The sequence below is a fragment of the Culex pipiens genome, chromosome 3, assembly GCF_016801865.2.
Source record: "Culex pipiens pallens isolate TS chromosome 3, TS_CPP_V2, whole genome shotgun sequence".
In the NCBI taxonomy this organism is placed as follows: domain Eukaryota; kingdom Metazoa; phylum Arthropoda; class Insecta; order Diptera; family Culicidae; genus Culex; species Culex pipiens.
The window spans coordinates 64,684,760-64,710,688 of NC_068939.1; the positions used below are offsets into that span (position 1 = coordinate 64,684,760).

Sequence of the window (25,929 nt, forward strand, 5' to 3'; positions counted from 1 at the left end):
GACGACCGAACCCAACGAAAGTTGAACAGGGATTGGTTTTTTACCGTTGTACACATTAATTTACATAGGGCTTAATCAGCCTATTCCATTCGAATTTACCCTCTGTAGATTCAATAATTCGACGCCAACATTTCAAAAAGCATCATGTAAATACAAACCATGCGTTTCGAGAAAAACGCATTTGAATGTTGAGCATCCATTTTCAATTCCCATTTTAATATAAAAGCAAAATAAGATGTTCTAATGATAACAAACGATGAAAAACGTTGCTTTTATTGATACTTGATCATCCAAATTCAATAAAACATTATTTCCGTAATTTTATTTGAGAAAAACAAACATAACTTCTTTTGAAACTACCAACGTCTATATCACCCTGCTGTCATTGAGGGGACGCTTTGTTAAGATTCGTTTTTCTTCGCCGAATGTACATGGCGCTTTGTTCATGTTGCTTTTTTTTCGTCACGAGGTTCATGTGGTCTTTTGTTTGACAGGTTGACAGGGCTATATAAACAGGGACTGCTGATGGCAGAGATTTTGTTTATGATACTTTATTTAAAATCATGATTAAACAGACTTTACTGAAGTAACTTTTGCTCATTTTTGGTGGAGAGGTAGCTTATTAGGAGTACTTTCAGAATATGCAATAACCCAGAAAGTGTCAAAATGTACATGATGCCTTTTGAAATGTTACCGTCGAATTTTTCAAAATATTTCAAATTTAAAAAGTTCCAAACAACAGGGGGTTTTGTTTTGCAGACTTCTGAAATCATGTTTCCGAACATTGGCAACACTGTATTTGATAAGGCCGCGATGAAAGCAAAAACGAAACGTCACTCGCCCTCAAAGCGAAAACAACTTTCGCGACTCTTCCGTGTCTATTTTTGTTCGCGATCGCCTGATTTTTGTGCGGTGGCCTGACCTGGCCCACACACGCTGGACGCGACGGGTCAATCGTCTGCACTAACGCAACAACATTCCGTTTTTACTCTGAGAAATCCGTCGGAACAGCGTTGAAACAAAAAAGGGTAAGGCTTCCTTCATCCCGCCTTCCATATGCCACCTGAACAACAATTTTGTTCTGCCATCGTTTACAGGTGACGTGTACCTTCTTCTGGGCGGAGGAGAAGACGAGCGAGCGAAACCGGGTTGACCGTTGCGAACCCGCGAATGATTGTAACGGGACCAGCACCACCAGCAAGAAACAGAACCAGCGATGGGTGTCCGGAAGCGGCCCGCGGAGAAGGAGCAGCTGCTTGTGGCCAAAGGAACCGTTGATGGCGTTGTCCATGAAGAGGACAAACACGAGCAGAGCGACCTGCGCGGCGACTGGGGCAACATTGCCATCCTGTTCTTTCTGTACCTGCTGCAGGGCATTCCGATCGGGCTGGCGGCGGCCATCCCGATGATGTTGCAGAATCGCGGCGCCAGCTACAAACAACAGGTGCGTGTTGAAGGTTGGGCCGGTTTAGCGTCTTATCTCGATGGGGTTGATAAGAGATGAGTTGGAGGCATCACGCGTCGCGATAACAATAATTGTTTTAAACATTGTCCCTCTTTCAGGCCGAGTTCAGCTTCGCCCACTGGCCGTTCAGTATGAAGCTGCTGTGGGCGCCGATCGTCGATTCGTTGTACTGGTCGCGCTTTGGCCGGCGCAAGTCCTGGCTCATCCCGACGCAGTACCTGATCGGGTTGTTTATGCTGATCCTTAGCCTGCACGTGAACCGCTGGCTGGGCAACTCCGAGGGAGACGATGTGGCGTCCCACGTCGCGCCCAACATTCCCATCCTGACGGTGATCTTTTTCGCGCTGAACTTTCTCGCCGCCACGCAGGACATTGCCGTGGGCGCTGACGATGCTGAAGCGTTGCAACGTGGGTCACGCGTCCACTTGTAACAGCGTTGGCCAGACGGCCGGATACTTCTTGGGCTACGTGGCGTTCATGGCGCTGGAATCGGCCGAGTTTTGCAACAGCTATCTGCGCTCGGAACCGGCGGATGAAGGCCTAGTGACACTGCCGGGCTTCCTCTGGTTCTGGGGATTGGTGTTCCTAGTGACGACCACGTTGGTAGCTTTGCTAAAACGTGAATCGCTGCCCAGCGCCGAACGTGGCCACGAGGAAAGCGTAGATCTCAACATCAAGCAAACGTACCGCCTTCTGCTGGACATCATCAAAATGAAGCCCATCCTCATCCTAACTGCCATTCTACTAACGGTCAAAATCGGATTCGCCGCCTGCGACGCCGTCAGCTCCCTCAAGCTAATCGACGCCGGCGTTCCCAAAGACAAACTGGCCCTCCTCGTCGTTCCCCTCGTCCCGCTCCAGATCGTCCTCCCGCTCGTCATCAGCAAGTATACCACCGGCCCACGACCCATGGAAGTCTACCTCAAAGCTATCCCGTACCGGATCGCACTCACCCTGCTGGCCGCGGCCGTCGTCTGGTTCACCCCGGCCATGATCTATGACCACCACGTCCCGTACTACTACTATCTGATCCTGCTGACCAACTACGGCCTGTATCAGATCGCTCTCTACAGTATGTTTGTTGCGGTGATGGCGTTCTTCGCGCGAATCAGCGACCCGGCCGTCGGCGGAACGTACATGACGCTGCTCAACACGCTGAGCAACCTGGGCGGGAACTGGCCCACCACCGTGGTGCTGTGGATGGTCGACGTGCTGACGTGGCGGAGTTGCACGAACAACGAGCAGAACGATTGTGCCGGGAGCGTGGAGCAGGAGGTAAGATACAGAGCAATTCTTCAATTTTTTAGGCAGATGAAGAGAAAATCTCCGTGTATTCCCATTTCTATTAGGGAAACGTTAAATTTTTCTCATCGTATTGGATGAATTCTGTAAATCGCCCGGGCTATTTTAAGCGAAGTAATCTTCGACCGATTTCAAACTTGTTTTCTCGGTCGATTCTTGGAATCAACTGTATCAGTCTAAATCGTCTAAATCCTCCTTTAGCTACCAATGCTCCGCGATCAAGTGAAAAGCATTTTTGTTGGTAAGATCAGGACCCCGAACCCCACGGAGTGAACTTCATGGCATCATGAAAAACAAAACGTAATTTTTATTTTCTTGATATTTCAAACCGGTTGGGTCCAATCTTGGATTACATATTCCCAGATAACTTTAGAGAACTTGGTGGTCACATTTAAGCTAAACGACCCAAAAAAAGACAGCATCAGAACGTAACTGTAAGTGAACAGAAAAAACAGCTCGATCGTGATTCCTCGATCTACTACCCAGTGTGAAATGTAAGGGCGATGCAGGTCTAGTTCCCAAGGCGATTAGAATTTTTTCGGGCCTACAATTCTTACATTTATATCGACAAACTAACGCAACAATTCGATGCTTCTAAGGCAACGTGTGTTTACAAATATTCATTGATTCAAAGAAACTTGCGAAAAACAAACAAAATTTACAATTTAAATACTTTTGAAAATTAATCGAACATTCACAAAATAGAAATAAACGTAAATCTAAAAAGAAGTAAAAAATCAAAGACTCAAAATATCTAAAATAAAAAAAATATAAGTTTAAAAATTAAAAATTTAAAAATTTTAAACAAAATTTAAAATTTTAGATTATGAAAATTTAAAATTTTATAAATCTTAAAAATTTCAAAACTTTCCAACTTTTTAAAATAAAAAAAATCTCATATAAGTTTCAAATTTCAGATGTCTTAGAAATTTTGAAAACAATGTTATTTTTAAAATTTTAAATTTCTATAAAATTAATCTTTTTTAAAACCAGATTTCAATAAAAACTTGCATTTTTGTAAATTATCAATATTTTTGTAATTTTTAAATATTTTATTTTAACTTTAAAATTTCATTGAAAATTAATGTTTAATCAACTGAAAACCAGTTGAAATGCGTTTATAATCATATTTAGCATGTTTGAACTCCTTTAAAAACATTTAGAATTTTTATGGAATACCATTGTACAGTCCTTTGAAATGTAATGATATTTTGAAATGTAATGATTGGAAACAACTGAAAGCATGTAAAATGCATTTTAAGACACTATTTTCATCCAAATGTTGAAACATTGGTTTGTAATTTCAATGTTTATATATTTTTTTTTTATTTTTTTGCGCGTTATAATGTTTGATCTTGAATAAACAAAAAATCACGCAAAATAAACAATAACAAACACGTTTTGATTGGTTGACCATTCTGTGCTTGTACGTGCGCCAAACGCGTTCTGACCTGAAATCCTTTTGGCCAGTTGTCGCATTTACTTCAATTTTCAGGCTGTGCCAGGATAGCACGCCAAGATTGAAACTTCTTTGTTCTTTCATATGAAGAGCGACAACAATGTATGGAGTTTTTTTTTGCATTCTATCATAATATTACGATTGTTGCCGACCCTGTAGAGCTGTGCCAGGCAACCTCAAACTGTACAATCTTGGAATGTAGATCGAGCCCGGTTGACAGGTCTGACAGCACTGTCAACGAACCGGAAGGAGTTTTTTTTTGTCTTTTTCGGCTAAAGCTGGAGCAAGCAGCTCGCCTCGTTTTTGCTTAGCCACAAAATTAGTTAAAGTGCGTATTGCGCGAGGAAAATTATTCAGGAAATTCTAATAGTTAGCAGAAGTACACTTAGCGCGTAAGTGGACATATTTTGTTTGTTCAAACATGTGTAAAACGTTGAATTTTCTGTAGGAAACCACACAGCCCACCCAAGCCTAGTTTGAGGTTAGAAATCGCCACCGAATCGAACGGTCAAAGCAAGAATTGTTTAATTCGATTGTAAGTTGTTGATTATTAGCTAAATGAGCGCAAGTAACGTTAACTTTTGTTCCCAAGGACCGGACGTTCGGTGAAGGAGATAGTTAGGAGTGTTTCGGATACACCGTTTAACCGAGGGAACCATAATCGTAAGATTCGCCACCTTGTATGAATTACCGATACTTATTTGAATTGCATTTCAGTTTCGAGCTGAACCAAACGGACACGCTACGAAGACGGTTTCTCGAGTATTTTCTCCGAAAATAAACACTTTTCTAACAACGATCGTAATTTCTCGACTCACGATCGAGATTTCTCGATAGTAAGATTACGACTTACCATCGACAAATCTCGATGTACCATCGACAAATTCCGTAGTAACAGTTCAATAGGGCGGATCTGCGATTGTAAACAAGCAGTCTATCCCCCTCTTACTTGACGTGAACTGTCACTTAAGGGGTTACATACATGTATAAAATCTGAATATTTCATATTTCCGAATATTTATTAAATCCTTTAAAAAGATGAGTTCCAATCACTCATGAAAGTTTCATGAAGAAATGTCATGATTTAAGTGAGTAGAAGACGATTTAAGTTTAAAGTTTTGCCATGCGCAAAGCGAACTGTCAAACTTTGTGAGCGTTTTTCTCGGTACATCGAGTTGATTTACGGGTGCCACGATATCTCGAGATTGGATGGACCAAATTGCCTGAAATTTGGGGTAAAGACTCTCAAGACATATCCTGTGTGCATGACGAAGCCCGATTTTAAAATTTTGCTTTTTTAAAAAATACAAAAATCAAAAACTGGCGGTTTTTTATATGAAAAACACAGAAATATTTTTATCTTTTTTTCAAATAAACTTTTTTTTAAATCGGCCTTCGTCATGGACGCGGGACCGGTTTAATGAGTCATCACTAAAATTTTGAGCTGATTTGGTCGAAGCAGTGTTGAGATATCGTGGCACCCGTTTTTTGAAACTGCTAACTTCAAATAGCTATGTCTCGGCAATGATGCAACCAAATGTCTTCAAATGTATGTTGATAATAGTAAAAAATGTTTATGTTAATATCCTAAACAGAAATTTAAAAAAAGTTTGAGTGTGTGCCAGTACCAACCCTTGACATTTTTAACGATTTACATGTATGTAACCCCTTAAGCAAAACTGATAGACTGCTTGTTTACAATCGCAGATTCGCCCTATTGAACTGTTACTACGGAATTACGACTCACCATCGATAAATTACGATCGTAATTTTACTGTTGAGAAATCTCGATCGTGGATTGAGAAATTACGATCGTAGTTTGTACCAGTTTTTAGATTTTTTTTTATTTAAACGGAATATTTAAAAAAAAAACTGAGTTCAATATTTTTTATGTAAAAAAATTAAAAAATTAAAAAAAATCGAAATTAATTTCTTTCTAAATTCAAACAATTTAAAAAACTTCAAAAGTTTTAATTTTTTTTAATTGAATTTTTTTTCAAATTTGAAAAATTTCAGAAATTTTCCAACATTTAAAATTTCATAAATTACATAAATCTTAAATATTTTAAAAATTTCAATTTGAAAAATTTCGAAAAAATATAAATTATTTTTTTTTGAATTAATTTTTTTTAAATATTTAAGATTTCTAGAGTAAATTTTCATATCAACCTATGAGTCATGGGTTTCCTATGCAGATAGGACCTTTTGAAAATTTAATCTAGATTTATGTAATTTATGAATTTTTTTAAATTAAAAAAAATCAACTCAATAAAAATTAAAACTCTTGAAGTTTTTTAGATATTTGAATTTAAAAAGAAATTAATTTCGATTTTTTTCATTTTTTTATTTTTTCACCTAAAAAATATTGAACTTAGTTTTTTTTCTTTAAAAATTACTTTTTTTAACTCTTAAAAATTGAAAAAAACTTTTTTCTTTATTTTAAAATTTTCAAAGTAAACCGAAATAAAATTGAATAAAAAGTAAGTAACTTTAAAAAGTCAAGAACAAATCTAGAGTTTTTTTTGAAAAGGACCTATAAGCTATTGTCTTTCATACACGCAGAAAAATATTTTGTACGATCAGCCTGTACGAGGTTTAATTCAACAAAATTTTGGTCGAATATAATCAACGCCGATTTTGTGTTGAAACAAACCTTAATTTTCTCATTTCCACAAAAATCTTCCGTTGTTTTGAAAAAGTTGCTTTGACGTTTAGCGTTTATTCAACAAAAATCTTGAATTTCAATCAACAAAACGTTTTGTTGATTCAAATATGCCTTATTTTTCTGCGTGTATGTTTATAGGACATTTTTAAAAACAACTCTAGAAATTAACAAAAATATTTAATTTTAAAAATACAGAAAAAACAAATAAATAAAAAAATATTCAACTTAAAAATAAAATATAAATTGGTTAAAATGGAAATAGGACCAATAATTCCACTCTCCACCCCTTTTATGGTTAAGTTACAGGTACCTATCTTTATTTTTAGTTTTATGTTTCTTCTGCTCTTAAACGCCCTTTCAAGCCTGATAATCATGCCCTAAGTTTTTGGATTGACTAAAAATATTTTTTTTAGAAATTTTTAAATCAGGATCAAATGAAATTTTTGAAATTTTTTTAACTTTAGAAACTTTTAAAACTTTTTAATATTTGATTTTTTTTTATTTTTTGAAATTAAAAAAAAATTAAAAAAAAAATTTTTTTTAATTTTTTGAAGTTTTTTTTTGAATTGTTTGAAATCAAAAAGAAATTGATTTAGATTTCTTTTTAATTATGTAATTTTTTCACAGTAAAAAAATGAACTTAGATTTTTTTTAATGTTCCGTTTAAATAACAAATATTTTTAAAAAAAATAGTATTACAAATTACAATCGTAATTTCTCGATTCACGATCCAGATTTCTCATTAGTAAAATCACGATCGTAATTTATCGATGGTAGATCGAGATTTGTCGATGGTAAGTCGTAATCTTAATATCGAGAAATCTCGATCGTGAGTCGAGAAATTACGATCGTAATATTAATATCAAATGCAATAATCACCACGTCTTTTGAAGTGAAATTTAAGTTCAGCGACCCCAGATTTGTTGAACTCGACCTGTTGGTTGGTTGCTAAATACATTACAAATGTAGACAAATCTTTTGGCCCCTTTCGGCTAAAATAATTAAAATAAAATAAAATAACCTCTTTTCCCTTATTTTCCCAGGCTTGCACCACCACCGGCGGCAAGTGCCGCATCGACGTCGACGGGTACTACATCGAGATCGGCGTCTGTCTGGTGTACGGCATCCTGTGGTACGCCTGGGGCAAGCACCAGATCCGCTACCTGCAGAGCTTGCCGCTGAAGGCGTGGCGCGTCGTCCGGCTCCAGAAGGCGCACTCGAGTTAGCAATTAATGCAGCTTATTTGAAGGACCAAACCGACCACCGATAAACGTCACACGGGAGGACAGGTGTAGATTGTTGAGTTTTTTAAGTAGACGAAATTTTGAGTTAAATTATTATTTTTTCACTTTATTTTGTTTTAAATAGTGCTTAAATTTTACGTCGTGTGCGCGCAAAGGAAAAAAGCGGGAAGACACTTGGTTTTGAACGAAAGTGTGAGTTTTGTGCACAAATTCCACGAAGCAAACATCCATTCGCAATTTGATTATTCCAACGAGAGAGAGAAGGGGGTAGAGCATTTTTTCTCACCGTAATGTTTTTACAAATATGTAGCAAAGCTATGTGATTTTGATCCACTTTGTGTAAGATATTAAGATATTCCATAAAAGAACGAGTGAACACGAAAGGGTAGTTTTGTTTGCAGTAAATAACGAAAGAAATTCTTTATTCCGAAGCGTTTTTCCCGTCAATCTTTTGCCGTTTCGCCTCTTCACCAGCGGCGGGTTGCGGCTTCTGCTTCCGCTTGCGATCGCCGGCGCCAGCGCGCTTCTCCATGGACTCGTTTGTCCACGCCCTCGGCAAATGCACCAACGTCTTGATCATTTCGCTCGAGTGCCCACCGTCAATGTCGACGCGATCCTTCAGCTTGCTCAGCAGGTTCACCTTGGTCATGTTGGCGATCGACATTCCGCTGCGGATCTTCTGGATCGTTTGCTTCTCCAGGTCCAGGGCTTCGCGCAGGTCGTTCAGCGCCGCCGAGTACAGCACGGCGTATTCTTCCTCGGCGTTGGAGCGGATTTCGATCGACTCCAGCGGCTGCTTGCCGGCCTCGGCCAGCGTTGATTGGAACTTTTTTCGCTCCTCGTCGATCAGCATCGTGATGGAGGTTCCGCGGTTTCCGGCACGACCCGTTCGCCCGATTCGGTGGATGTACGTGTTGATGTGGCGCGGCATGTCGTACGAGATGACCACGTCGATGTCGTCAATGTCGATACCGCGTGCGAGGGCGTCCGTGCAGATGATGCTGGAAGAGTTGAAGTTGATTATTTCGTTCAGATTAAAAAGGTTTTTTCAAAACAACTCACCCGTTGACCTTTCCTAGCGCGAACCGACTCAGCACGCTTTTCCTCGCCTGGGGACTCAACGACGAGGACCACTCCTCAATAACAAGCTCGGTGCCGAACATTTTCTGCAGCACAAACGACAACCGATGCGAGCCGTCGATCGAGTTGGTGAAGCACAGGAACCGCTTATATCCGTTCTCCTTGATCAGGGCAAACAGCGTCAACGGTTTGATCTTGAACTGCGTCATGCAGACGAGCTCGCGCAGTTCCACCGGAGTCGCGTACTGCCCGATGAACTTGCCACGTTTCTCCTCCGCCTGCTGGTGGTGTCTCACGAGGGCGGCCAGACGCTTGGCCGGATCGGACACGGCCGTGAACAGTTTGGGGTGGAACAGCTTGAAGGTGTTCAACTTCTCAGGGTCTTGGCTGAGCGTCGCGGAGAACAGCAGCTTGTGCGGTTGACGAGGTTTGTCAAACAGTTCCGACTGGGACAGCTGGCCGGCCGCTCGCCCGAGCAGATACTCGTCGGACTCTTGCTTGACGTGTTTGTTCAGGTGGTACAGCCAATCGTTCTGGATTTGGTCCATGACACGATCCGCTTCGTCGATGATCAGGAAGCGAAGGTGCTTCAGCGTGAATCCCGTCGTCGAATGAAGATGTTCCACGAGCCGACCCGCCGTCGTCACCACAATGTCCACCTTCGGTATGTACTCTCCGTTGAACCGAGCCACCAGCTTAGACTGCTCCACGCTGAACGTCTGCTTGCGGGACAAAAGCAGCGGCCGGATTCTAGTTCCCTCACAGAGCTTCTCAAACACGCCGAAAACCTGCTCGGCCAACTCTTTAACCGGTAGAATGACCAAAGCACGAATGGCCGGAGCGATCCGATTCAGCAACAGCTGAACAAGCGGAACGGCAAACGCCAACGTTTTGCCACTTCCCGTGGGCGACGAAATACACACGTCTCGTGGCCAAAACGGCGTCGGCTTCTGGTGCGCGTCCAAAATCCACGGAATGACCGTCTCCTGAACCGGGAATAACCGCTTGAACCCAAGCTTCTTCAAGTTGGCCTTCACCTGATCATCCAAATACCCCAACTTCTTAATCGACTTGCCCTTCTTGCTAAGATCGCTATCAATAACAGTCGGATGGGACAACCACGGCGGCAGAATCTCCTCCACCTGCTTCAGCTTCTTGAAGTAAGCATCACCCAGCACCAGGAAATCCGGCTCAACCTGCGCAGCAGGTTCTTCCCCCTTTAACTCATCCTCTTTCGCTTCTTCTACAACAGGCTCGACCTTTCCGTCCTCCTCCTCACTCTCACTCTCTTGAGCATCCTTCTCTGGCTCTGGCTCCGCAAGAGCCGCAACCTGCTGCACCTCTTCCTCCTGAGGTTCCGGCGACTTCTTCCTTTGCTTGCGGCGTTCGGCCTTCTCCTGAAACGAGCGCTGCAACCGCTGCAAGATCAGCTCCTCCTGCGCTTCCTCGTCATTCTTGGTGAGTTTGGTTTCGTCGTAGCTGCAAGTGGAGGCGGTTAGTACGATTCAACACACTTGGTTGTAAAAGTATTACCGATTTACTGCGAATAATTCCATTTTGTCGGAATTTTGTGGAACTCCAACGCGATCGTCGTGCCGTGTTTACTTCTAGCACATGTGTTTCGCGGTTTGTTTACGATTGAGATGACGTTTTTTTTGTGTTGGATGGCATTCGGTCACGGTGGTCGAATGTTCGAAACCTTGATGTTCTAAAATGTTAATCTAGTACTACAAAAATTTTTAGACTGCTGCCAGATGCACCGAGAAAAATATATATCTAGAGTTTTTTTTGATAAGGTCCTATAAACATATGAAAGACAATAGTTTATTGGTCCTTTTCAAAAAAAACTCTGGATATATTGAACGATTTTTGAAAAATCGACGCCAACATTTCAAAAAGCATCATGTACAAACCATGCGTTTTGAGAAAAACGCATTTGAATGTTGAGCATCCATTTTCAATTCCCATTTTAATATAAAAGCAAAATAAAATGTTCTAATGATAACAAACGATGAAAAACGTTGCTTTTATTGATACTTGATCATCCAAATTCAATAAAACATTATTTCCGTAATTTTATTTGAGAAAAACAAACATAACTTCTTTTGAAATCACCAACGTCTATATCACCCTGCTGTCATGGAGGGGACGCTTTGTTAAGATTCGTTTTTCTTCGCCGAATGTACATGGCGCTTTGTTCATGTTGCTTTTTTTTCGTCACGAGGTTCATGTAGTCTTTTGTTTGACAGATTGACAGGGCTATATAAACAGGGACTGCTGATGGCAGAGATTTTATTTATGTTACTTTATTTAAAATCATGATTAAACAGACTTTACTGAAGTAACTTTTGCTCATTTTTGGTAGCTTATTAGGAGTACTTTCAGAATATGCAATAACCCAGAAAGTGTCAAAATGAACATGATGCTTTTTGAAATGTTACCGTCGAAATAATGTGTGTAAATTTTAACAGCGTAAAAATATTCTCTTCGAAAATGATCAACGGCTTCACATTAAGAATAAAAAGAGATTCGGACAGTTTTCACAAGCGTGACAAAGTGTAACAAGGGGGAGAGAAGGGGTCCGGGTGGCCGTGACGCTCACACAAAGAAAAAAAACTCTAAATTTAAAAAGATCGTTCGTTGGATTAAAAGTTCGCGTTGGTGAATATTCGTAGAAAGTTCAAACTTTTTAATTTAAAAGTTGGAAAGTTTTTGATACTACCATGCACTTCTGGAACAAAATCGTTGTATCGGTTAAAGTTTTTTACTTTTATTATAAGAAGAAACTTTATATGGCAACAATAAATAACATTTAACATTACAGTGATGATTTTCGTAAAATGTGATGGATTTTATTTCTATTTTTATTTTAATATTAATACTGCTGCTTATGCTGCTAAACATCGCGGCCTACATTTTGGAGCGCGACAGCGATGTAGAGAACAGGGTAGTCTCGTTGCCGGCCATCATCAGGACTGGCTTGGAGGAGTTGGCCATTGGGTGTCAATTCGGGAAGGTAAGTCGACGTTTTCCGACTGGGAAGTGAAGCGCCTGAACCGATAGTTCCCGATCGCATAGTCCTCCTTCGAGAATGGCACAGATGTTGCCAGTTCATCAGGCCAAAGCTGCGCCGTCGCGAGTTGAGAGTTTGCGGGCGGGAGTTGCTGAAAGAGTTTGAAAGTAAATAAATTGGCTAGACACTGAACACATTCTCAATACTCACCGGTGACTTCTTCGGTATTCCAGGTAGATGTTCTAGATCAGGTTCGTCGGATATCGCTTCAACCTCTGGAAGTAATCCGAGTACGACAGCTTCAGGACCTGCGGCTTTCGTACAGACGGTTCTTCCAGAACTGGTGCAAACTGTTCTTCCGGATCTTTACTCGTCAAACATGTCCCGCCCCGAGAAATGGACTGCGGACCCTCAGGACATCCCACACTGTCCCGTCATCACTTCCGGCACATAATGCTGCTGATGGTCGTAAACCGCCGGCACCGAGTGCAACATCCACGCTGACCACCTCCGATCGCTTCTCGTCGTTTCCCTCTTCCGTCGTATTCTTCTCCTCACCGTTAACATTAACTTTATCGAATACAACCGGTTCAAATTCACATCCGCATAAACGGCGTCCTACAAAAACAAACAAAATCAAACACAAACGCCACCAAACACCCAAGCTTTCTTCTTACCCATTTCGGTCGTGAAACAGCTGCAGATCCGGCAGGAAGCTGGCCTCATCTTTTTAAAAAACCAACTTTCCCCTAATCTCCTAACCTTGTTCCGCACCATCCTCCTTCGAAGGTATCCGCGTCCAAGTCTTGGCTGCGGACGCGTTCTGTTTTGATTGACGTCGTGGACCACCACTCACTAACCACCGGAATCTTGCGGCAGCGCAAGCAAGTCAGAGAGGGTGTAGAAAAGCCCCAAGAAATCGCTCCCTCTCCTTTGTTCTGCTATTCGTAAAGCTGTTTATTGACCCCTCTCCTTCCGATCTGCATACTAGCCTTATCTCTATAATAACGATAAGGGAGCGTTCTTTTATTACGTAACGCAAAATTTGGGATTTTTGACCCCCCTCCACCCCCTTTGTAACAAATCGTAACAGATGAGCGATCCCCCCTACCCCCCCTGTAACGCGTAACACAAGGTCTTTTTGCAAATTTTTATGAGTGCTTATATGAAAATTTTGCGTTACGTAACATAATTTTTCATCACACCCTCCCCCAATTTTCGTAACATTTCGTAACAGACACCGACACCCTCTCCCCCCCCTAACTGCGTTACGTAATAAAAGAACGCTCCCTAATAATAAACTTAGCTCTCATGATTTATACAGAGCGGCTTCGTTAATTCGAATTTCGCCATTTCGAATGTCCGCTTATTTCAATGCTAACTAATTTGAACGTATTCGAATTAAAAAAAGAAACACTCAACTGCAAAACTAGAGAGAAGGGAAATACTCGAGGAAATACTCTTTGGCAAAACCAGTATACAAACAAATGTTGACATCTCATTTTTCAACGATTTCCGATCACGTGATTTCAAGCTTTTGCCAGCTGTCAGTCATTCCAATTAGCGAGTTGGATTCGCTCATTCGAATGCAGTTCCATTCAAATTAGCGAATCCACTCTGTACAACATTCGAAAATCGTTTATGGGATTGCCACCCTTTACATAAAAAATTATCGATGTTGCAAATATTTTTCAATGTTTATGTCACCCAAACAGCTGCCCAAAAAACATCCGTTTTCAAACGGATTTTTAGGTTTGAGATAGCCGTTCAAATTTACAAGCTTGTTTCAAAACGATATTAAAAAAAATATATGTTTAAATAAATTAACATAAACTATTTAAATGAATGAATTTGCAGAGAATTTATCCTTCACCAATACTCGCAATCAAACAAGAAAGAAAGAATAACAAACGAAAAAAAAGGGAATCACGACAAACACATGAATGAAACGACTGTACTGGTGCATCAAACGCGAAGGACCAGACAAACAGCTGAGAACGACCGATAAAGGACTTCTAGGAAAAATACCAACCGACGACGACGGTCAATCACGTATTTTCCTGTTCTGCTCGTCGCGACGTTGCTGCTTGCTTTGCGAACAAAACTTTCAGGAATGTACGTGAAAAGCAACAAAAGACCCAAAAGAAGCCAAGCAGTCCGCCGTGTAAAATTCCAGTGGCTTGGCTTTGAATTAGTCGTGGTTGTTTTGTTGACTCTTGAACTAATTTGGAACATAAGTTGAACGGAGTCGACTAGGTAATTAATTAATGAATGATACTCAAAAATATTAAAAAATACATTCGAACTACCTACTTTACGTTTTCAATCCAAGTTTGGAACAAAATTATAAAAAATTGCAATGGTTTACAAAACTATCGTTTCTGTTCAGAAACTTATTGTCAATATTTGATATTTTTTATGTTTTTTTTCTAACTATATCCACTTTTGTCCACAAGTTCCCATAAAAAAAACGAACTTTTTGAAAAACAATCGAGTGACCTTTTTCTTACCAATTGTTAGTTAAAATTTTATGTTTATTTAGGTTTTTCAATCACAATTTTGTTTATTATCACATTTTTGGAACTTTTCGACCACCATGCGGACTCCTCTTCCCCGTGCGGGTGTGTGAAAAGCAAATTATAGCAAAACACACACTCTCACAGCGAGTGCGCCAAAATTTAACTCCGAGCGAGACAGCGCTAGGCGAGCCGGCGTCCGAGCGAGCGAGACGGCCGTACCTGTCAGTGCGTTTGTTGTTGTGGTGTTGAACGTCAGTGCCGGTTTGCCGCCAGTTTTTCACATTTTCGCGGGTTTTCTCAGCTTTGGTGAAAGACTTCGACCACCCGAGGGGACCATTTCACGTTCCGAGTTCAACCAGAGTGGTTCAGTATTAATCGCTTCTTCCTGCTTGCGGGATTTACAGAAAAGAAGAAAAAGTTGTCTGAACTTTTTTTTTGTGTTTTAAAAACAGTGAATTTTTTGTTGAAAGTGCACAAAATGTCCCGCATCAGTGAGAATATTTTGGAAAAGGAGAACATTGCCGAAGGAATGGAGAAGATTTCGATCAAGGTTAGTGGGTGGAACTAGGAGGAAGAGGGTGGTGGAGGGATTTTCCTTTTTGGTTGAGGTTGAAAAAAGCGCGGGAACATGGCTTGGGTTGGGCAAGTGTGGCTACGTGGAGGGTGGATAACAATGTAACATGTTGTGAAATCTTTAGAAACTATTGAATTAAGGCCATTGCAAATAGTTTAGCATGTTTGTCTTTCCAAATTTTTAACACGTTTGTCCCTTCTAAAAAAATTATCGAAATATCTGGGAGATTTAGAAAAAGTTTTTGATTATTTCATAGACAACATATTATGTACCGTCATCAGGGGTGACATTGGGTCTGGGGGGTGAGATTGGGTCATACAAATTTCAGCATTTTTTGTATGACCCAATCTCACCCCCCAGACCCAATGTCACCCCTGATGACGGTATCAGTTTGCATTTAATAGCAAACTGATACATACGCATACATTTTCTAATAACTATTTTATTTTGAAATTTTCTGGACACGTGCATACAATGTAATAAATTGTATAGTGAATTCCTACACAACTAGGACAAATTTTCAATGGTACGATAAGTGTTATCATGGTTTTAGGTTATCATGCTATGGAATTGAGAATAATGAAGCTTAATTTTTTTTTGAAGTTTAAAATTTGTAGATTTCCAGAGTTTTTTTTGAAAAGGACCAATAAACTATTGTCTTTCATATGTTTATAGGACCTAATCAAAAAAAAACTCAAGATTTGTTTTTTTTAAAGTTCCTTGACCTGATGCACAGACTATACCAAAAGACTATCGTAATCAATAAAGAAACAAATTACAAAAAGTTGAACCGACCTGTAATTTATTTAAGAAGTTTGCAAAAATATAGCCATCTGACGACTTTTGTAAACTTAGTGCTGCAAATGCGTTGAAAATACACAGTAATTTAAGTTAATTTATTGCAACACCATGCATCACTATTACAAATAATGCAAATTAAATACATAATCGTGATTTGAACATTTGAAAAGAGTTTTTTTTTTCTAAAGTTGTACGGATTCTCTGTTTGTTTGTGTTATTTTTTATGTTTATTGAACTATAGGTTGCGTGGGTCTCGTGGCGCAGGGGTAGCGGCTTCGGCTGCCGATCCCGATGATGCTATGAGACGCGGGTTCGATTCCCGCCTTATCCACTGAGCTTCTATCGGATGGTGAAGTAAAACGTCGGTCCCGGTTTCTCCTGTCTCGTCAGAGGCGCTGGAGCAGAAATCCCACGTTAGAGGAAGGCCATGCCCCGGGGGGCGTAGTGCCAATAGTTTCGTTTTTTTTTTTACTATAGGTTTATGCGCAAATCGCAAATTCGCAAAAAAAAAACACATTTATCTATAAACTATCCAACATCTGCAGTTTTTTTGCCATCAATTTAATTTTTAAAAGGGACAATGTGTTAAAAATTTACACAAATTTAAAAAAAGACACAAACACGCTAAAATATTTGAAACTTATAAAATTATGTTATCTGTGTTCTTAATTTGCGTGAATTCACCAGAGCATTTTAAACGTTGAGAGTTTTTTTTTTTGAAAGTTTGACTTCGATATTTTCATCGATTTTAAAAAACTTTTTTGTTGATAGCCTTAAAGCAGCCTACCTTCTAATCGCTACAACTTGATTAATGGAGTTTTTTTTTTTTGAAAAGGTCCAATAAGCTTTTGTGTTTCATACGTTTAAAGTTCTTTTATTTTTAAACTCTAGATTTGTTCAATCAAGTCGTAAAGCTTCCAGGAATTTTCCATTCCCCAAACAACTCTACCGAATAAGGACACCATGCTGCGGGCCTCACATTTGGCAGTAACGGCCACCACGTCGGACAGGAAAATACATGATCGCGTACGACAGTCCAGCCCAGCTCACTACAGCTGTTCTCGTTCATGCTGCGTAGCGTTGGTTTCGTGTTTCATTCACCCGCCTCGTCGTGTTTCATTCACATGGTTATTTCTCCGTATATCCACTCTATTCGTATACGTGTAACCCTGGTTGTGTGTGTGAACTGTTGCGTGAATGGCGGGAGGGGTCATTTCAAGCGTTCGTTGCCAACGCGTTGGTGTACGTTCATAAGTCATGGCTTCGCATGACTTGCTCCAAATTGGCAGGAAGTTCAAATTGAATTTTAAAAGCCTTTATCGCTTTCAGTTTGGAAGAACTTTTGTGCGGAACGTGAATTTAATTGCAGATTTATGACATCAGTAGTATGTACTTCAATACGTTTAAATGTCTTTCCAATAACACCGTGCAACACTAATTTGTGCTTCATGATGAGTCGTGTGGAAGCATGAAGTTGAAGAGTCTCAAAATTTATACAATTTTATGAAGTAATTTTTATTAAATGAGTTCATGGTCGACATACATTGATGGTAATCTTCATGTCCTTAAAAAATAGGAGCTCTTATAAACAACTAGTAGAAGAAATTATGGCAATGATGGAAGTCTTAAAAAATGGTCATGCCTCACTCTCAAATAGGGGCAGGGGGGGCAGAATGGACCAGGGGGGCAGAATGGGCCACCCTTGGTTTTGGGCTTTAGAATGGATTTAGACCAATTGTAAGGCAAGGGTCTTATAAAGGACGTCAAATAACTTCACCATACCGAAAACGACGTTTGAATTCATTGTGTTTTTCGAATTATGAGCAAAAATGTAAATTTATTGACAAAACTACGCAAATGTTGTTTATTTCGAGGTTTTTAAATAAGCTTTCTGAAAAGTTGGATTGTTTGAAAAAGTTTGCTCAATGCTTATAACGTTACTAGATGTTACTACCAAGGTATACAAACAACAACGGAACCTTAAAATCATTTAGAGACTTGGTGGTGGAAGTGTTAAATTAAAATCCACTTGGGGGCAGAATGGACCACCCTTATCCTGCCTTATAAAAACAATCAAAAGTTATGAAATTTGGATTAAATGGATTATTTCACTCCAGGTAGCTTCACAAATCACGTTTAATGCAAAATTAGTTGATTTTTTAGTTGTTTTGATGATTATTTATAAAAATAGTGTCCTTTTTTTAACATTTTAACACTATTTTCAAAAATTTTGTTTTGATAAGTGACTATTTTTATTAAAGTGGTCTAACTTCATGGAAACTATGTTAGAAAGGTACCTTAAGTCATTTCTTATCTCCCTTCAACGTTGTATTAGACAAATGGCTTGTTTTCTAAGGTGGCCCATTCTGCCCCACAGGGTGGCCCATTCTGCCCCGCACCCTGGAAAAAAAGTCGAAAAAACTTTTTTTTTTAAAGTGGCTCAAAAACAGTTTTAAGCTAAAAAATTTCATCAACCAAGTATATAACATTGAAGGGAACATCCCAAAGCATAAGCCTACTACACTGAATTCATAAGTTTTCATGTTTTTCTATGGTTTTTGGCGCATTTTACTTAGGCGGGCCATTCTGCCCCCCCTCCCCCTAAATCTTTTCGCTTGCAAACTTTCTATTGGAAGCAAAGTAACCTACGACCAGTTGACCAGTTAACATAGTTACCTTAGTTGTTGATTGGAAATAAATGTTCATTCTCGTTTCAAACCTCAAGACTACTGGACGTGTTTTTACCCTGCTAAAAGGTTATGGGCCTTTGCACCAAGTCAAGAAATTTTTGCAAGTAACGGACGGAAACGGAAATTTTTGAAGATGCCGAGAACTCGCCGCAGCGGAGGAAGCTTTCCGGAAGTTACACCAAATGGAAACGGTGGTTCGGAAGTAGCTGCAGGTGGAAGCGGCAGTGGCCAAGGTCTGAACGGAACCGGACAAGCGCCAAACGGAAACGGAGCAGCTGGCAACGGCGGGAACGGAGCCCCGCTAGCCCAAGTAAGGAACGTTCGGGTCACGAGTTCGGTGGCCATGCCAGCGATCGAGAAGCTAAAGGGTCGGGAGAACTACTCGACGTGGGCGTTCTCGATGCGGATGACCCTGATCCGCGAGGGCAGCTGGCCTGCCGTGCGACGAGCGGAAGGTGACATCGTGACGGAGGACCTGAAGGAACGGGCGCTGGCTACGATCTGTCTGGGTGTAGAAAACACCAACTTCGGTCTCATCCAGGACGAGGAAGACCCGAAGGAAGTCTGGAGGAAGCTAGCAGCTTCGTTCCAGGACAAGGGATTACCGAGGAAGTTCGGTCTGCTCAGGAAGCTGACGTCGATTCGCCTCGAGGACTGCGCGAGCGTTGAAGAGTACGTCAACGAGCTTATGACGACCTCTCACAAGCTCACTGCGATCGGTTTTAAGGTCGACGATGACTGGATGGTAGCTTTGCTGTTCATGGGACTGCCGAGCTACTACGAGCCAATGGTCATGGGTCTGGAGGCCTCGGGGGCTGCTCTGACACCGGATTCAGTCAAGGCCAAGATCCTTCAGGACGTGAAGCACGAGAAGGGGCCGACCTACGCCGGATACGACAGTGCACTTTGTACCAGGGGTACAAGTTCGAGTCGAACCAGGGAGCAGCTGCAGTCAAGACCAGAAAAGCGATGCTTTGTATGCGACAAGCCGGGACATTTTGCGGCCAAGTGTCCAGAGAAGCGGATTGAAAAATCGAAGCCTACAGCCTGGTTCAGCACGGACACGACGGGTGGTATCCATGCAGGCGCATGGTACTTGGACTCAGGAGCATCGTGTCACCTGGCAACATCGGAACAGAACTTCAACGGAGAGGAGTCAGTGCAGTTCGTCGTTGGAACGGCGAACAACGGTTCGATGACGGCGGTTTCAAGAGGAAACGTGGCATTGGAGTGTCCAGACGGCAGTTTGGACATTCGCGGAGTGCTGAAGATCCCAGACCTGGCCTCGAATCTGCTCTCGGTGAGTACAGTCTGTAAAGAGGGCCACACGGTGATCTTCACGGCAAAGCAGTGCAAGATACTGGATGAAGACGGTAAGCAGGTCGCTTCCGGGCGAGAGGAGGGCGGACTGTATCGATTGGCCGAGATGAAGCTGTCGCCGAAGATGGACGAATCGGTCGTGTGTCGCCCGGAGAGGGCGTTTCTGGTCAACACGGCGAAACTGATGGAGAAGACGGCAGAACCGGTTGCAGAGGATGAGCAGTCCGGCACGAACGATCGGACCGTTGCGATAGACGGTGATGGTGAAGCTCGTGGGGAGGCTGGCCTTGCGCTCCCGCCGCAACAAGATAGACCCGTTGACACTTGTCAACAAGAGTCGAGGCGTAGCGGCCGGGAGCGCCGTTGTCAAGGCAAGTACGATGACGTTTGTTCTGGTACACTTTCTGTCGCGGATTTTTATCCACAGCCTGCTACAGTGAAGGACGATTATTTCTTGGAGGACGGTCCACTGAGTGTCGAGGTCATGCGGCGACCTGACTGTGAAGCTGGAAACGGACACAATCTCGACGGCGGAGCTGATACGAGAGGTCAAGCAGCTGCCGTACGTGAACCAGGAAGAGGACGAATGAGCGGATTTACGGTTCCGGCGTTCAAGAGGTTGCTGTCTATCGAGCTGGACGAGTTTGCCGACGTGGAATCCTACGTGGACGAGTTCATGGCACTGGCTCGTGGTCTAGTGGACAACGGTTACGTGATTGGAGAACCAATGCTCGTGGCGTTGTTGCTGATGGGACTGCCGGTGAGCTGTGATTCCTTGGTACAGGAGGTGGAGAGCTCAAAGATGTCGCTGGAGGCTGCGAAAACTCGGATTCTTCGAGACGTTCGTTTGTTGCAGGAGGAAGGAAGTCGGATGGCGCGTGAGTCCGTCGAAGGGCTAGGAGATGGAGGCGATACCGATTGAGGAGGAGTAAGGGGAACAATCGGGTTCGCCGCTTAGTTCGTTAGGGAAGTTTTTTCAATGGTCGTAGTTTAAGGAGGAGTATTGGAAGCAAAGTAACCTACGACCAGTTGACCAGTTAACATAGTTACCTTAGTTGTTGATTGGAAATAAATGTTCATTCTCGTTTCAAACCTCAAGACTACTGGACGTGTTTTTACCCTGCTAAAACTTTCATCACCCGCGAAAGAGAGAGGAGGCGAAACACGCAAAAGAAAATCGCTCCCGATCTTCTCGAAAAAAAAAATCTGTCAGTAGAAGATTTTTTGAGAATTTCATTGTAAGCACCACTTCAATTAATTTATTTCACTTTGTTTACACCGTTTACACAGATTGTTCATCTACGAAAAGTAAAATCGATGTGGCGCCGAATCATGATATGATCCCTTCCGATTCTTTCTCTTGATGAGCGTCAATAGAATTTCTTTTGATGAAGATTCTTTCATCGCTGTTCAGGATAAAATTAATGTTCTCAAAAAAAAAAAGTTTATTTGAGCAATTTTTCATAATTTCGGCCATCAACATTTTTTTTTATTTTTTTATTTGCCCTCAATTTTGTAGGGGCCTTTTCTAAGATAAAAAAGAAGTCATTTTACGTCATTACTTCGTCTCTAGATAAATTCCAAACATTTTTTTTAAATTTTTTGTTCATTTAGGATATCGCAAATCTTTTTCAAAGTTTTTGTAACCTTTTTTGTCATGTTTTTGTTCCCTTTCAAAACCGGCTAAAAAATCGGGAAGCAAATTTTTTTTTTTTTCAAAAAACTTCAAAATTTAAATGGAATTTTAAGTGCAATCAACTGAAATCAATTTAAAGTGCACTCTGTACACTCTAAAAATACTATTTTTTCTATTTCACATCTTACAAAAAAAAAAAAATATTTGCGCAAAAAACATGTTGGAAAACTACAATATTGACTCGATTATCCGAATGCCTTGGCAAAATTTCACTTCGGATAATCGAATCACATTTTTTTCGTTGTCTTATTTTTGATTGACGAGCTTAAGTATGACCCCTAAACTACTCTAAAATGATTGCTCATGAACATTTTTTTTTGAATTCTTTTATTTTCTTACTTTAAACATCAAAATTCGAGTGGACCCCATCTTATTCAATTTCAATGGTTGATTTCCTATTAAATTACCATTTTTAGTGCTATTTTCAATATTTGACAACGCCATTTTGGCCGCCATGTTGGATTTAGGAAATCTAAATCACTTTAGAGTACAGTAGTTGTTCGGTAACTGGGCGTTGTTTAAAGGTGTATTCACATTATACCGCATCCGCAGCCGCAGCCGTATCCGCACAAAATTTGACAGTACGGACGCACAGTGCGGAAGCGATTCCTCCAATGCATTTCAAATGTTCCCATTCACACTGTTCCGCATCCGTATACGGATCCGTTCTGCGGATACGGATGCGGAACAGTGTGAATGGCTGCATATGAAATGCATTGGAGAAATCGCGTCCGCACTGTGCGTCCGTACTGTCAAATTTTGTGCGGATGCGGCTGCGGCTGCGGATGCGGTATAATGTGAATACACCTTAACTGGGCTGCTTTTTAACTGGGCGCTCGATAACTGGGCCGTAGCCCAGTTAAAAAGCAGACAAACGTCAAAAAACCAAAACAAACCGAAATGACCGAGGGGTTAATGGATGCAAAAATCATGTTCAATAAATAAAAAAAAACTTTTATTTAATTTCAAGTCACAATTAAAGAAACATGAAAAGTAAGCATTGTAAATAAATTTGAGTAACAATTATTTTTAAATTTCATCTGGAAAATGTTATGTATCGGTGGTCCCCTCGTTACTTTTTGTTCAGCCCAGTTAACGAGCAGCATTCGGTGACTGGGCTACGTTCTCAGCCCAGTTACCGAACAAGTACTGTAGTTTATTGCTCAAAAATAAAAAATAAAACAAAGAAAGAAAAAGTTTTCTTGATTCGATTATCCGAAGTAAAAATTTTCCGAGGCCTTCGGATAATCGAGTCTGGACTGTATTGCCCAGCTAGGGCAAAACAAATTTGCCATTATTGATTTTGATTTTTGAGTAAATTTTATAATTGGCCTTTTGTTTCAATGGTGCCCATATTTGCCTAATATCCGAAAAAAAATAAATATGCCAGAATATGGCTTTGACTCGAATTTGGTGAAAATTTCTTTGGATAATTTGGATTTTGAAAGTGTTTACTCATTCTCCAACCTAAAAACATAAATTAAAAGTATTCACTAATATCAATACAATACTCTCCTATGTTTACATCCAACCTCCACCTAATTCCCAATCAGCTGGTTGGGTTTGATTCTGCGCACTTCACCAGATGCTTCTGCTGTGCTAAGCTGAGATATGATTTCGCAACTAGTGTTCACCTCTCGAGCAAGCAAACCCTTAAAAAATGAACAAAGAAACAGTTCACAGATGAAGGGACTGAGAGTAACAACAACAAAAATAAATACTTTTCGCGATGTTTCTTTGGCATTGATTTGGTTGTGAAAATCTCGCGTTGTTTTAAGATGCAATCTGTACGCCGCTAAACAATCGATTGTTTGAAAAATTGCTGATTTTTTTTTCTCTTTCCAGAATGTCCGCAAAGCTCTGACCGAGAGCGGTGCCAACGTGCCCCAGGCTGTGGATTCGGAAAAGACAGACGCCAAGGACGCTTCCAAGCCGGACATGTCCGCCGTGCTCAAGGCCGGCCAGGCCCCGTTCGATCCGTCCATCGAACCCCTGCTCAAAGACAACCCGCGCCGTTTCGTCATCTTCCCGATTCAGTACCACGACATTTGGCAGATGTACAAGAAGGTAAGTGATTGGAAAAATGGTTTGCTCTTTGGGTTTTATGTAAGACTGTTTTTCTTCTGTTCTCACCAGGCCGAGGCCTCGTTCTGGACGGTCGAGGAGGTCGATCTGTCGAAGGACTTGGGAGACTGGGAGAAGCTCAAGTCGGGCGAGAAGCACTTTATCTCGCACGTGCTGGCCTTCTTCGCCGCGTCGGACGGCATCGTGAACGAGAACCTGGTCGAGCGGTTCAGCCAGGAGGTGCAGGTGACGGAGGCGCGCTGCTTCTACGGCTTCCAGATCGCGATGGAGAACGTGCACAGCGAGATGTACTCGCTGCTGATTGACACCTACATCCGGGATCCGAAGGAGAGGTAGGTCCCCCCAAGTCTTCCCAGTAACGGCGAAACACTTGCGTTTGTTTGTTTTTGTATCCATTCTCACGAGTTGAAAACAAATCGCGCAATCGACTTTTGCTCGGAACGCAGACCGGTGCAAGTTTCCAATTTCTGCAAACCTAATCACGTTCCTCTTTCTTTCGCTCGTTCAGGGAATACTTGTTCAACGCGATCGAGACGCTGCCCTGTGTGAAGAAAAAGGCTGACTGGGCGATGAACTGGATCTCGAGCAAGCACGCCAACTTTGGCGAGCGCGTGGTCGCTTTCGCCGCCGTCGAGGGCATCTTCTTCAGCGGCAGCTTCGCGTCCATCTTCTGGCTCAAGAAGCGTGGCCTCATGCCCGGCCTGACCTTCTCGAACGAGCTGATCTCGCGCGACGAGGGACTCCACACCGACTTTGCCTGTCTCATGTTCCGCTACCTGGTCCAGAAGCCCTCCAAAGAACGCGTGCTCGAAATCATCCGCGAAGCCGTCGTCATCGAGCAGGAGTTCCTCACGAAAGCCCTGCCCGTCGACCTGCTCGGCATGAACTGCGAGCTGATGTCCCAGTACATCGAGTTTGTCGCGGATCGCCTCCTGCTCGAGCTGGGCAACGAAAAGATCTACAACACCAAGAACCCGTTCAGCTTCATGGAGTTCATCTCCCTCGAGGGCAAGACGAACTTCTTCGAGAAGAAGGTCGGCGAGTACCAAAAGTGGGGCGTGATGGCCAACCGCCTTGACAATGTGTTCACGTTGGACGCTGATTTCTAGACTAGACTGTAAGGACGGCATTTCTGTTTAAGTGAGGTTAGACTTAGAGCCCGACGAAAACGATGCTCGATCGATCTGGATTGATCAGCTGTGGCGTTGGGCGGCGCCAAGGATGAGAAGCTCTGCGTTGAGCATGTGATTTCGTGAGTCGTTGTAACGAAAGTAATTGTATATTTTTTTATTTCTCCACACTCCAATTCGATATCAACCTGAACGTTATATAGATTTTTTTCTTTATAGAAATTTTTACGTGCGATATATTTCGAGCTGAGGCAATTCTCCTATCATACAATTATTATTTTTCCGCGTTTATTGAATCATCGTAAACAAACCATATATTTATACTAAACCAATTTTTTATCACAATCACAATTTACAAAAAAACAAAAAAAAAACTATTCGTTTAGCGTCGTATCTTAGATGTGTAAGACTAATAAAATTATGACTTCTAGACGTAGTTTCTGTACAAGCAAAATACAAAATATGTAATCAGGCTGGTAAGAGGATCTCTTCACGACTGTAAATAAACGTCTCAAATAAATCGCAAAACAAACAAAATAAATGGTGTTTTTTCGAGTTGATGATATTTACAAAATCCTGCATTTTTTGTGTTGGAAACGACTTATGACAAGAACTGAATAAATAACTGTTGTTGTCGAACCTATACCCAATTCCAAATTGACTTTTGAACATCACTAAGTCTTATTTCAAGATACGCAACACTGCCTTGAAAAGCAAAACTGTCCCATCTGAGTTTTGGTCAGTGTTGCAATAATCGAGCCAAACTTTTTGTTTAACCTTCCTGGTTATGGAAAAACGTTGAGCAATTTTCTACAAGGTCAGTCGATTTCATGAAATTTTTATTTTTATATTACAGTCCAGACTCGATTATCCGAAGACCTTGGCA

The 25,929-nt window shown here is 41.4% G+C and overlaps 3 protein-coding genes across 4 annotated transcripts; 2 read left to right on the top strand and 1 right to left on the bottom strand.

Annotated features, from left to right (window-relative positions):
- The first annotated feature begins 821 nt into the window (after nt 1–821).
- Nucleotides 822–8,518, top strand: LOC120424975 (acetyl-coenzyme A transporter 1-like). Its single transcript, XM_039589331.2, is given in 5 exon segments — nt 822–1,028; nt 1,098–1,444; nt 1,564–1,841; nt 1,843–2,740; nt 7,935–8,518. Coding segments are annotated over 4 exon segments (1,587 nt in total). The 5' UTR covers nt 822–1,028; nt 1,098–1,216; the 3' UTR covers nt 8,118–8,518.
- A 17-nt stretch (nt 8,519–8,535) lies between these two features.
- LOC120424974 (probable ATP-dependent RNA helicase Dbp73D) lies at nt 8,536–10,858 on the bottom strand. The gene is made up of 3 exons (XM_039589330.2): nt 10,749–10,858; nt 9,198–10,694; nt 8,536–9,136 (listed from the first exon to the last, which is right to left on the bottom strand). The coding sequence occupies exons 1-3, from the start codon at nt 10,769–10,771 to the stop codon at nt 8,557–8,559; spliced, it is 2,100 nt and encodes a 699-aa protein (XP_039445264.1). The 5' UTR covers nt 10,772–10,858; the 3' UTR covers nt 8,536–8,556.
- A 4,230-nt stretch (nt 10,859–15,088) lies between these two features.
- Nucleotides 15,089–25,580, top strand: LOC120424978 (ribonucleoside-diphosphate reductase subunit M2). Of its 2 annotated transcripts, none has more exons than XM_039589335.2 (4): nt 15,089–15,297; nt 23,674–23,895; nt 23,965–24,245; nt 24,422–25,580. In XM_039589335.2, exons 1-4 carry the CDS (start codon nt 15,226–15,228, stop codon nt 25,020–25,022), a joined length of 1,176 nt encoding a protein of 391 aa, XP_039445269.1. In that variant the 5' UTR covers nt 15,089–15,225; the 3' UTR covers nt 25,023–25,580. The 2 variants fall into 2 exon arrangements, with proteins under 2 accessions (XP_039445269.1, XP_039445270.1); XM_039589336.2 differs by lacking the exon at nt 15,089–15,297 and adding an exon at nt 23,457–23,615.
- The last annotated feature ends 349 nt before the right edge of the window (nt 25,581–25,929 follow it).